The sequence below is a fragment of the Mesocricetus auratus genome, unplaced genomic scaffold (assembly GCF_017639785.1).
Source record: "Mesocricetus auratus isolate SY011 unplaced genomic scaffold, BCM_Maur_2.0 Super-Scaffold_100018, whole genome shotgun sequence".
In the NCBI taxonomy this organism is placed as follows: domain Eukaryota; kingdom Metazoa; phylum Chordata; class Mammalia; order Rodentia; family Cricetidae; genus Mesocricetus; species Mesocricetus auratus.
This window is the reverse complement of record NW_024429199.1, coordinates 8,869,012-8,881,711: the sequence shown is the minus strand read 5'-3', so window position 1 is coordinate 8,881,711 and position 12,700 is coordinate 8,869,012. Positions and strand designations below refer to the sequence as shown.

Sequence of the window (12,700 nt, the reverse complement as noted above, 5' to 3'; positions counted from 1 at the left end):
ATAAAAGCCATAGACTAGAAATAACTCAAATATCCATCACCAGATGACTGAATTAACATGCTGGCATATATCCATTATCACTGCTCTCAGCAGAATCAAGATAAAAAAGCTGATATGTGTAACAACATGAATAAATTAAGACTAATTTTCTAGGTGAAATAATTGAAAAACAAAAATGTATGATGCTTTTTATGCAAAACTCTAGAAATGTAACCAGGTATGAGGCACCAGCCTTGAATTCCAGTACTCAGGAGGCAGAGGCAGGCAGATCTCTGTGAGATCAAAACCAGCCTGGTCTGCGTAGTGAGTTCCAGGACAGCCAGGGCTACATGGAGAGACCCTGTCTCAAAACAAGAAAATAAACCCTGGAAATATAAATGTATAACAACAGAAAGTAGACCTGTTCTTGCTGAGAGAGTAGGGAAGGAGAGATAGGAAGAGAGAAAAGAGATAAGAGCCATGAGGAAAACTTTTGGAGTTATACATTTCAACCCCAGCAGTTGGACTTGTGGAAAAATACCAACACTATCAAAAGATTTATTCTTTTTCTTTCCTCAGGAAACTAGGTAAGGGAATGCCAAGAAAGGTCACACCAGGAAGCAACCACCTGGGTCAGAAGGTGGGAGAAGGAAGAGAAAGCCTAGACCAGAAGCTTTCCTGGGCTATCTGTGGGGAAGATAAGACAGGGCAGGGGAACATTAAGATTAGCTTTAAACAAATCTAGGGCTTTAGATATAGAGATTGTCCCTATATGTCTGCAACCTGGTAAGGATAGATTTAGGGCAGGATGATATTAACTCAGTGTATGAGCATTAGGTAAGGTGATGGCTCCGGCAGTTGACCTCTGGTTCACAGGGGAAATACAAATAGCTTATTATTTGGCCCTGTAATTAATAATTAATGGATGCCAAATAGATAAACATAGAACAGGGTGATAGCAATGTTAATTACATTGATTAAAAACTTGATCTACATACTCTTGATAAACCATAAACATTTTAAGTATGATCTCTGAAAGACCAGATAAGCTATCCATACATCATTTAAAATATACCCAAGAACAATAAAGAGAAAAGACAAAACCACAGTATAAATGAGATCAGACACCTCAATAATAACAATAAGAGATTTTAAATAACTACCAATGACTGCTCATTATTTGCTAGGAACTGTGTTAAGAACATTGACTCTCCCCGATAACCCAGTCTTGAGATATGACAAGATTAAAGTATTTGCCTAGCCACACACACAGATGAATGGAGGAGTCTAGACTAAGACCCAGGTAGCCTGGCACGCATTTTTAACCCCATACCAGAGCTGGTTTAAACCTGCCCATGCAGTGCTTTAAAAACAACCATGCTGCTTACAAGTGACACTCCCAAAAATATACCACACACAAAGCTTGAAACAAAGACATGGAAGCATGGGCCACTGGGAATAATAATATTAGGAGACAGCAAGATTGGCTACGGGGAAAGAAGTGAAGGGCTAACTGCACACTCCATCTTAGTAAAAACAATGCACCACAAAGACACGAAGTGTCAATTTGTACATCCATGGCTGCATAACTTTAAAATGTGTAAAAGAAAGATCTGGCCAAATAATAATGAATTCTTTTGCACAGAGATTTTTTAATGTAACACTAACAAGTGCGTTGATCAAATAAACAAAAGTAGATAAAAGATGAAATAGAATAAATTTAGCAAGTTTTGCCTAAGTCAGATTGCTAATGATACATGGAATTTTGTGACCTAAGAACAGAGAATAAACATTTTATAAGTTCTGCAAATAATTTCCCTCTAAATTGTGTGGGTGATGCAGAGGATCACCAAAGAAATCTCAGTATCATCATCCAATGGCAAGGACGTGGATTCAGAAACCATGGAAGGGTTACTATAGTGGTGGGGTTAGTAAAGTATGGTGTAGGAGTCAAATTAGCTTGTTTTGTCTGGCTTAGGAGTTAGTAGTGGCACACGCCTTTAATCCTAGCACTTGGGAGGCAGAGGTAGGCAGGTCTCCACGAGTTCAGGGCCAGTCTGGTCTACAGATGGAGTTCTATCTAGGACAGGCTCCAAAGCTACATAGTGAAACCCTATCTCAAAAAAACCAAAAAATAAAATGACTTTTGCAGTTTAAAATGGTTGAAAAATATAATATGTGTCATGAAAATTAAATTAACTTTAAATGTCAGTGCTTATTAATAAAGTTTTACTGGAAAAATAGCTGTGTCTGCTTAGGGATGGCTGCTTTTCTATTGACAGCAGGATGGAGTTATTATTACAGAATCTGTATGACTTCAAAACCTAACTTACTCACTATCTGGTCCTTTACAGAAAGTTATCCTGACCTGATGTTAACCGGTATCAATAAATTATCTATAATGGCAGGTATCATTGCAGATAAACCTCACAAAGTAACCTTGAGGGGAAAGTTCTGGCTTGAGGTGTGAGCTGTATGGCACCACTGTAACAGAAGTCACAAGTACTATTACGTATTCTGTATGGGCAGCAACGTATGTGAAACTTTAATGCATGCGTAGCAATGACACCTATGGCCCACAGAGTTATCTTCACTAAGTAGGAAAGGAAGATGGGGTCTAAGAGGGCCCCAGACATGTTAGCTAGTTCAGCCCATGATGATAGGTGCTATATCTTAAAATCCACTCATTACAGTATCTGGTATATGAGAAAATGGATAAGAAAATCATCAAGCATTCCTTCTGGGAGCTTCCCAGGACACAGTAGAGTGCTGACTGAACCCTACTGGAGTAAGCACTTCGTTGATGCAAATCTGTAAGGATTTGCTTTGTGGATTCCTTTATGGCATAGCCACATGCGCCAGCTTTGGGATAACACTCCCCTCACCCCTTGCCCACCCACATTTAAGCTTTTCTGCCCCATGCTCTCCCTTTTACTCTAATATCACGTGTGTTCTAATACCCTGCCTATGCCTCTGGTGACCACACACACCCTTTTCTCACAACCACACATGTATCAAAATTCAAAGCTAGAACCCACATGAAGAAGGACTGTGCTTGCCTTTCTAACCCGGGTGTCCTCACTTGTATTCCAGTCCCACGTGTTCTCCTGTGGATTTCTCAAATTCCGTTTTCTTTATTGTTTACTTTGATAAACTGAATCCCAAAGTTAGCTTGCTTTCACAAGTAGACTGCTCACAGGGACCCAGTTTCACAGTCTCTCATTGAGCACCACCAAGAGAGGGTGACAGGGAAATCAGATCTGAGCATTACAGCTCAGGGGGTTGGGGGCCCACAGAACAGATGATACATTAATTTTATATAAGGGAATCAGCTTAAAATAAACACAAAGATGAGCTTAAAGTAGAAAGGAGTAGTGTGTGTGTGTGTGAGTGTGTGCATGTATGTGTGAGTGTGCACATGCACGCATGTGTGTGTGCATGTATGTGTGTGTACATGTGTGAGTGTGTGCATGTATGTGTGAGTGTGCACATGCACGCATGTGTGTGTGCGTGTATGTGTGTGTACATGTGTGAGTGTGTGCATGCATGTGTGAGTGTGTGTGAGTGTGTGCATGTATGTGTGAGTGTGCACATGTGCATGTATTTGTGCACATTCATGTGGAGACCAGGCAAAGTCATTGGTGTCTTCCTTTTCTTACTTTTACTGAACTGGATTTTCAGCTGGGCTGGCTGACTGGCGAGCTTACAGAATCTGTCTCAGCCTGTCAGTGTTAGGTTATAGGCATATATAAGCTATGCCTGCCTTTTTAGGGGATACTGGGGATTTGAACTCAAGTCCTCTTGCTTTTAGATGTTACCCACTGAACCATTTCCCTAGATCCCAGTAAAGGTGTATAAGAAGAATCAAGACTCTGTATAGTACTTTGGTAGCTGGAGGTCACTGTTGTCTTATGTTGGAACCTTCCAAGTCTTCACTGAGTGGCCCAGCTGCCTCCCAAAGGACCCGGGTAGAGGTGGGTAGAGGTGTGGTCCAAGACACTGTTAACTTATGGTGGCTGACAGCTGGGCAAATTTGACAAGACTGAAGAGTGTTTCTCACAATCCTGACTCCAGATTCTATTCTAGCCAGCTTAACAATCATTAGGAAAAGTAGAAACACAACACTTGGGCATTGTTTTGAACCAATTCTCCTCCTCCCTGCTCTAGTTCCTGGGCAAACATTGGCCACTTACGTTCCGAAGTACCAAACTAGGTTTTCTCCTGTTTAAGAGTGGGGTGTTGGGGGCTGGAGAGATGGCTCAGTGGTAAGAACACTAGGTGGTCTTCCAGAGGTCCTGAGTTCAGTTCCCAGCAACCACATGGTGGCTCACAACCATCTGTAATGAGATCCTGTGCCCTCTTCTGGCCTGCAGGGATACATGCAGACAGAACACTATACATAATAAATAAATTAAAAAAAAAGAGTGGGAGTATTTTAACATAAAAAGAAGGGGTCTAGGAGGGGCAAGGCATACTTTGATGGTAAGAAGTATTGAAGGATGCTGAGCTTCATAGCTGAAAATGAGAAAACCAGTGTCCGAGTGACAGTGGCCATGGCTGTGTCTGCCCATGATGTGTGCTGTGTGCCTGCGAGGCACTTAGGTCCTTCCTCAGTCAGGTCCTGGGTCTGATTTGGAGGGCTGATGGCAAGTAAACAGCCTTGTCGATCTGGAGCAAAGAGTCATCTTTTCAAAGGTACCTATGGCGTCTTGAAGCTGTAGTCGCCTTGATATGACCACGACACAGCCATGGCCTTCTATGTGTTGATTACAGTGCCACCTCTCCCTCACTACAGGCACATAGATCTTTCCTGTTTCTCTCAGGGGTCTCTTACCGTGAAGTCCAAATTAGCCCCCAAATTGGCAATGCGCTGTCAATTGCACATTCATAGTTGTTTAGTGTCCACGTCTAAAATTTTTTATCAGCCTTGTTAGAATGTATACAATAGATGAAGCGGGGAGGTATTTGGAATCTGCAAATGTAGTTTTGTTCCTTACTATCCAGATCAGAGTGAAGGACTTTGTTAGACTTTTTATTTTTATATTCCTATCCTGTAAAATGGCAGCCAGTGTCATACTGACTATTTTACTGACTGACGTTGAATTAAAATGATATAGACCCTGAAAACTATGCTGTAAGCTATGAAGTTGTAAATATGTTGTGAGTCTGCCTGTAAGAAAACTGCCAAATTCTCTAAACCAAGTATTATCGATTTCCCTGAGACCATGCTTTCACAGAACAAACAGAACCACTTCGCATGGTATAGAATTCCATCCCATGTATCCACCTGTAAGAAGAGCCTGCAGTAATTAATTTTTATACACTGCATTATAATGTGTTTTACAGTGCATATCATCTCTTTGATAGTCAACTTATTCTGTGAAGTAAGTATTACTATTTCCATTTCACAGATGTGGAAACTGAGCCACACAGCAATAAAGTGGCTTGTCCAAGGCCACACAGCCAGTAATCAGGAGAACTGCAACTGATTCGGAGCCTTGCCAGCCATCCTAGGCTCTTTCAACTGTGCCACGCTCTGCTTCAAAGTGCTCGCCTGTCTTCACTTTGCAGGAAGAGTGCGCCAGGACCAATAGGACTAATTGTCTCAAGATGTAAGAAGCGGAAGACTGCCTCTCCACCGAATCTTCCATGTCTATTTCTGCAACAGCTTTGGACTCCCGCACCCTGCATTTGTCATGATGAGACTTCTTTATTTGAACTTTAAATACATGTGCTTTTGCATAAATAAAGAGAGCCTCCAATAGCTCGGGAACCATCGAAAGAAAGCTAAGGGCTTCTTCCCTCTGCCAGAATCATTATACATTATTAAACTGTAGAGCATCCATTCTGCACAACAGCTCTATAAGGAAATTATGGCTCCTTAAAATTGCTGATTGTCATTGTGAAAAGTTATCTTTCCACAGCAAGATGCTACATCTGTCCCGATGCTGTAAAGACGCACAATGGGGGCAGGAAATGTTCTGTGGACAACATGAAATTCTTTTGTTGATCAGGTTTAAACGCAGGGTTCAGTGTCCAAAGACTGCTGATCCCGTCTCTGAAATTCATAGAACAATCAATACGGGAGTGAATAATGCTAACATTTGGATCTGTCTTGGATTGCAAAGGTTTCTGTTTGTGATTTTAAAACAATACCTTGGCATCTGAACAAAACACCACTCATCAACTCCCTGGGGCTGGAGAGGTTTTAGTGTCTTGGTGCTTTGGGTCTGACTTCACACACACTGTGAGCTTTTACCGGACTGGATTACAAGGGAGTCTGTTCCTTGATCAGTAGCAGGTTACAAAAGTACAAGTCAGCGCTGCTGTTGACGTATTTTTGATGGGGTTTTGTTTGTTTTTTTCCCTTCCATTGAGCAAAGACAAAGGCAGCAGAGAACACTCCTGTATCAAAGCAAGGAGGAACTTGCTAAGACAAAAGGCGAGAGGACTTCTGAAGCACATCTAGGTCACAGACAGAAGAAAAGAACTGAAGATCGTTCTTCATCTATCAGGAGAGATGTCTCGCCCTGCACACAAAAGGCCAGAATATCACAAAATAGTAAGACCATTTTTTTCCAATAGCCTTGCTTCCTCCTCCCAGCAAATGTTTCCTTGAGGGATGTTTTGTGTATTTGGGGAAATAATGCTACAAGTAGGTTTCAGCGGAGCAAAGGTAATGTTTAGTAAATGACCCTTCTGGGAATAGTTACTAGTATCTTTTATTAGTGTAGAAGAATAATCAATTCTTTATACAGAATTTTAGGATCTCCTTTTCTGATGGATGACTTGAATACAGGTATCAAATATTCCTTTTGCCTCAGAGATAAAAATATGAAAACATCAATCAATTCTTTGTATTTCATGTTATATTAAATAGCAAATTAAATGTATAGTCAATTATGTATAAAATTAAATGGGAAAAGATCATCAAAACACCAGGAATAAAAATGTTGTCATTAAAAATACATCCTCTAGTCTCCCTAGTCTTAAATGTGTTTGTATTTGGTGTGTGCTATTGTCCTTTCTACATCTTCCAATTTGCTTATTTCTGAAATGTTTTGTTTTGGCACATTTAATTTGAAGCAATACTCTTTTATAAAAATCCTCCTCATATAGATTTAGTAATTCAGATAGTACAGGTAGGAAAACTTGTGGTTATGTTTAATGCTGTTTTAATTATTTCAGGACTGGTGGGCCTTTAGTGTAATCAGGTAATCTCAGCCCTGTGCTCTCGAGGCTGCATTGACTAACTGGTGAGCATCACATCTGGAAATGCCTACAAATACTTCATCTGGCATTTTGAAATCTTGAACCATTTGTCTATTGAACTACCAAATGACAAAAAAATGTATAGCACTTAATTCAAATTGTTCCTAAATCACAACACACACACACACACACACACACACACACACACACACACCAGTTAAAACCTTTTTATACTGGTGTACCCCAAACCACTGGGAAAAATTACTAGAGTTCTAATTTTCATATGAAAGTGGTTGGGTTTATTGTTTTAAAAACCACAAAGAATTTCTTGTTGATATTTTTTGGGATCTGTAGTATGGATGTGAGACCTACAAAGATAGGCTAGTTATGCTGTTCACAGCATAATCTCTGGTCATGAAACAAGATGAAGAAATGGACCTTTATGGTCAATGTACTTGAAACGCAGGTGGAAGCTAACTAACATGTTTCAATATATCCTGTGGGGGTGGGAGAAGGGAGAGAGAGAGGAGAGAGAGAAAGAGGGGAAGGTAGGGAGGGAGGGAGGGAGGGAGGGAGGGAGGGAGGGAGGGAGGGAGGGAGGGAGGCAGGGAGCCTGAGATTCCAGGGCAGGCTTTGCCTTGGCTTTAATTCAAAACAGACACCATGCTCAGGACACAATTTCTTCTCTGTACAAATTCTTATTTGTGTAAAGTAGCAACAAACACATTCCTCTTTTTCTTCTCTACCCCTTTCCCTCCCCTCCCTCCTTCCCCTCTTTCCTCTCCCTCTCCTTCCTGTTTCCCCTTGCGCATTCACATTTGTTTACTTCTATGTTACAGGACTGGCACATGGCAATGCTTAGTTCTCTGCTGTGGTGTCTAAGTTAGGCAGAAGTTTTGTACATAATACATTGTTGTGTTCTATGTTGAGCCTCTTGGAAAGTTTATATCACAAGAACAGGAATAAAACTGAACATTTCTGTCCCTCAGTGTTAGGTTAATATTATTTTTGTTTGAGGAAAAAGCATTAACATATTATTTTCCTATACCTGAATTATATGTACTATTATAATATTAATTAACCTGCAATGTAAATTAATTTATAATTTCTATTCTATATATACTTATAGCATTTTGTTTCTAGTTTTTACATAAGTTGGCCTGGATGTACCAACTAATATTTAGATTCTTTTCTTTAAAAATGTGTCAATAATAAATATTTCCACTAGGCATAAAGGCATGTTTGTCATGATACAAACCCACACAACTCATTCAAATGCTCCCCAGTGGGGACATTGAGGCATTGGGTTAACTTTGTAATTATTTGCTTCAAAATTCATGGTGTTTTATAGAAGCTATTTGGTTGCATAAACAGTTATTTTTTTTAAATACATTCACATCCACTTTTAAAATATAAACCCATACATGATCAGGCCTCTGTTCTCCTACCTACAAAGTCAAGATGCTTGATGGGAGAGGTAAGGATGACCCTTCCAGTCTGAAATCCACATTGACATCTCATGAAAGTCTAGTGCTCTGTGAAACACCCTTATTTTCAACAGTGTTCTCACTTCTACCTCCCTCCTCCATTTGCCTCTGCTCCCTCCACACATATTCCTCAGTGATTAACTCTGCATGAGAGCTGGAGTCGAGGGAGCTTCAGGCTCCAGATGGCTGGGCAAGTACCTGTATCCTCTGTGTCCTTCTTTGGCTCTGTAGAATGGACAATGTGGAACTGGGACTCGGAAGAGGCTACGCAAACTCACAACGAGCCTCGCCAGTCTTTCCTTCCGACTGAAAACAGGCAGTGGAAAGCATGAGACATCCCAGGGTAACAGTAATTGTATTAGAAACTAGTAGTTTAAAAAAACCTTCCTCCATGAAAATACACATCAAGGTATGCAATAGATACGATAGAACATAGACTTCTCCCAGCCTAGCAGTGTGTGCAAATAAATGTAAGTGACGACTCGAGAGTGCAAATTTATAGTCGTGGGAGAGTGGGAGAGGTGAACGAATCATCTCTGGGTGTGATTCCATAGATCAAAATAAATAACACAGTAATATACAGTCATAACTGCCTTAACAAAACCACGAACATTTCCCCCTACAGAACAAAGATCTTTTTGTACTTACCTATGGAGCTCTGGTTGCCCAGCTATGCAAGGATTATGAGAAAGATGAAGATGTGAACAAATACTTAGATAAAATGTAAGTAGATGTCTCTGCTGTTAATAATCTATTGCTTGTTAATGGAACCTGTGTTTTCCAGCTCCTAATGCCTGGTTGCACCTCCCCAGCTCCTCCTTGGCTTCTATGAAACACATCTGAAAGGAGAACATAATTTCTTACAACCCAGCTTAAACAAATAGGAAGGGGCTTTTCCTTATTTCTATCAAATATAGAATAATCCTTTTCCAGGTTGGAAATGATTTCTTTATTAGTCACATATGAGCAGGTGACATTATGGAACAAATGTAAAATTAGTAAGATGATGGAATTTTCAATCTGATTTTGAATTTTCACATTTCCCTACAGTGAAGATGTTTGCTTATGGAAGCATAGGTCACCTATTAGGGCCTATGCAATAAACAAATAAAGAAACAAAAACTAACGGAAGTTGCCCGAGAAGACCAAAAAACTCAATTGAAAGGGGAGTGTCTTTTTCTTCTATAATAATTCCACTGCTTGAGTGCTTTAAAAAGTATTTCTAATATAAAAATCCAATCTTTCCTTTTTAAATAAAGCCTTTTTCCTTCATTAGTGAAGATTCCTCCAGCTTATATTCAAGTTTCCCCCAAATAATTATATGATCACCAAATTATTGTAACAGTGTCGCTATTTTTAACTTTTTCTTTTTTAACGTTTTGTGACCGTGTACTTACTACACATAATAATGGGTTTATTATGACACCTTCATACACGTTCACAGTGTGTTTTGGACATATTCACCCCCTTTATCCTCTGTTGGCCCCTCTCATCCCCACTAACCCCTGCCTCTCTCATGGAGCGCCACCTCTCCCGTTCTGTTGCATTCCCAGTGAGTTTCAATGGGGTTGTTTACAGGACGATGGGCACCTTACCCCAGGGCTATACCACTGAGCAAAATGTCTCTCCCTCCTCTATCAACCATTCCCTGCATAAAAACAGAAGGAAGGGACCCCAGGAACCCCTCCCCATTTCATAACGGACTGCTGATTGGCCCGCTTTTATGCAAATTGTATGTGGGTAATTACAGCTGCTGAGTACAGCAGTCCCCTCACGCCAGGACATCGGCATGCCAGCATTCCACATCTGCTTCCCCCCCTTGTCTCTGCATCTTCATCCCCAGTGTTCTGTAAGCCTCGGAAGGAGTGATACCGAGGCCCCATTTTTGGCTGGATATTCAACAGTTATTTATTTACTTTCAATATCTTTAGCATAAACAAATCACTGCTGACAACTTAAAAATTATTGTAATATTGTCACTATTTTTAACTTTCTTTTTAAATGTTTTATGAGCATGTACTTATTACACATAATAATGGGTTTATTATGACACCTTCATACATGCTCACACAATGTGTTTTGATCATATTCAAGACTTAACACTAATGTACAAACTGACTTAGTGGGGCCCTTTCTATATAGAGAGATACATGGGGGTTTAGGGGTGGAGAGGTGCCTTGGTCCTGCCTCAACTAGATGATGGGAAAGACTTAGTAGACTTAATGGGAGGCCTTGCTCTCTCCATGGAGCAGATGGGAGGAGGGAGGAGTGGAAGGAGTGTGAGGAACAGAGGGAGGGAACTGGGATTGGAATGTAAAAAATAAATTAATAAAAGAAAAAAAATGCCTCTCTTACCAAAACTGGTAGCAGTATCGTTATACATCTATAAACACAGTTATTTGTAAAGCAGTTTGATATGCTTATCACGCCCACTTAGCAGCAACAGTAGCTTCCCTGCTAGGGTCTAGGATCTCTCCAGCCACAGGCTTTTGACTGGGTTTCCTTCCTGTGGAGACGTCATCAAATCCAGTCAGAAAGTGGTAACCACGGAACAGACTTGCTGTTATTGCACCAGTGTGCTCGCCTTGCGTATTGTTGCACACGGGACCCACAGCTGAGTAAGACTGCTATTGGCGCTTCTCCAGCAGCCTGCGTAACAGCCAGTTCTTTTTTTTTTTTTAAAGATTTATTTATTTATTATGTATACAACATTCTGCCTCCTTGTATGCCAGAAGATGGCACCAGATCTCATTACAGATGGTTGTAAGCCACCATGTGGTTGCTGGGAATTGAACTCAGGACCTCTGGAAGAACAGTCACTGCTCTTAACCTCTGAGCTATCTCTCCAGCCCGTAACAGCCAGTTCTATGAGAGTGGTTAGAAGGGAGGAAGCTTCTAGCCCAGGTCCAGCTTGATTTATCTATGCCTTGTAACTAAGATGTTTGCTGTTTTCACCCATAAATCCTAGGTTTTAAGAGTATTAAAAAGGGTCCGGGTGTTTTTCCAAGAAAAGACTGAGAAAAAAGCACCATAAAGGAAAGCTTGGGAGAACATTTAAATTCTTAGTTTCTTCCATTTCCTTGTACTTATACCCTTCTTTGGGGGGAAGTTCTTTCAGTTTAGTACACATAGTCTTGTTGCACTTCTTGATAGTTGTATTTGCAAAGACACAAACTTCGAGCCAGTGCCTGCAGCCCTGTCCCCTTCTTCCTCAGCTGAAATGATACTGTTGGCTAGGCTTAGGACACATGCATCTCATGTAGCGTTTCCAGAAACCACTCCAATTTATTTGACTTATGTTGGTGATTTTGTGTTATTTTGTGGAATAGCTGTAGGAGACAGAGAAACTCCCTTATTTGATTAAAAGCACATTTGGTGAACCGAGTGTGCAACTTAACAGATGTGAGTGTCATAGCGGGCAAAGTGAGAAATTTGAGATGCTGTACCAAGGCCTTGCTTGAGATAAAAACGTTTCACATTCGCATTTCTTGAATAGCTTCTGAGAGCATTTCACATTTTATATTTCACACATAAATATGAATACAGTGTAAATACAAATACCTTGTAGAAACATAGCCTCTGGTGGACGCCAAACATATACATACAAACATGTACATACCACGCATGTACAGTATGCACACTGCTCATTACATTCTCCTCACCCCATGGCCGAGCCTATATACACATAAAGACTAATAACAACTATTTAAGGCCCCGCTCAGCTGTCTTTTGGAGAAAACTCTTGTCTTTTTGGAAGCTGAGCCATCAGTCTCTCCTGTACAGTTGCCCTGGTCTTAATAAATAGAATATCTCAGTGGATTTGGTGAATTATTAAGGACTCTGACCTCAGAGCCATTTCCCTGTAACTGCCAGTCTACCAGAGATCTTTCCACTTGGGGTTCCAAAGCACGAATAGTGCCCTGGAAAAGTCCAGCACTGGTTTTCTTGGGGTTTCTGTTGCTCTGTCCAAATGGTTTCACTTGTCCTTTTATATATGGCTGTGCAAGTAAAGGCCGTTTGTT

General features: G+C 40.6%; 1 protein-coding gene across 1 annotated transcript in view; it reads left to right on the top strand.

The window, feature by feature from the left end:
• Positions 1–8,659: 8,659 nt before the first annotated feature.
• The window catches only part of Trappc3l (trafficking protein particle complex subunit 3L), a 44,160-nt gene continuing 40,119 nt past the window's right edge, over positions 8,660–12,700 (top strand). Inside the window, exons 1-2 of the mRNA XM_040728361.1 lie at positions 8,660–8,668; positions 9,304–9,401. Coding sequence (XP_040584295.1) covers positions 8,660–8,668; positions 9,304–9,401 — 107 coding nt within the window. The remainder of the gene's footprint in view (positions 8,669–9,303; positions 9,402–12,700) is intronic.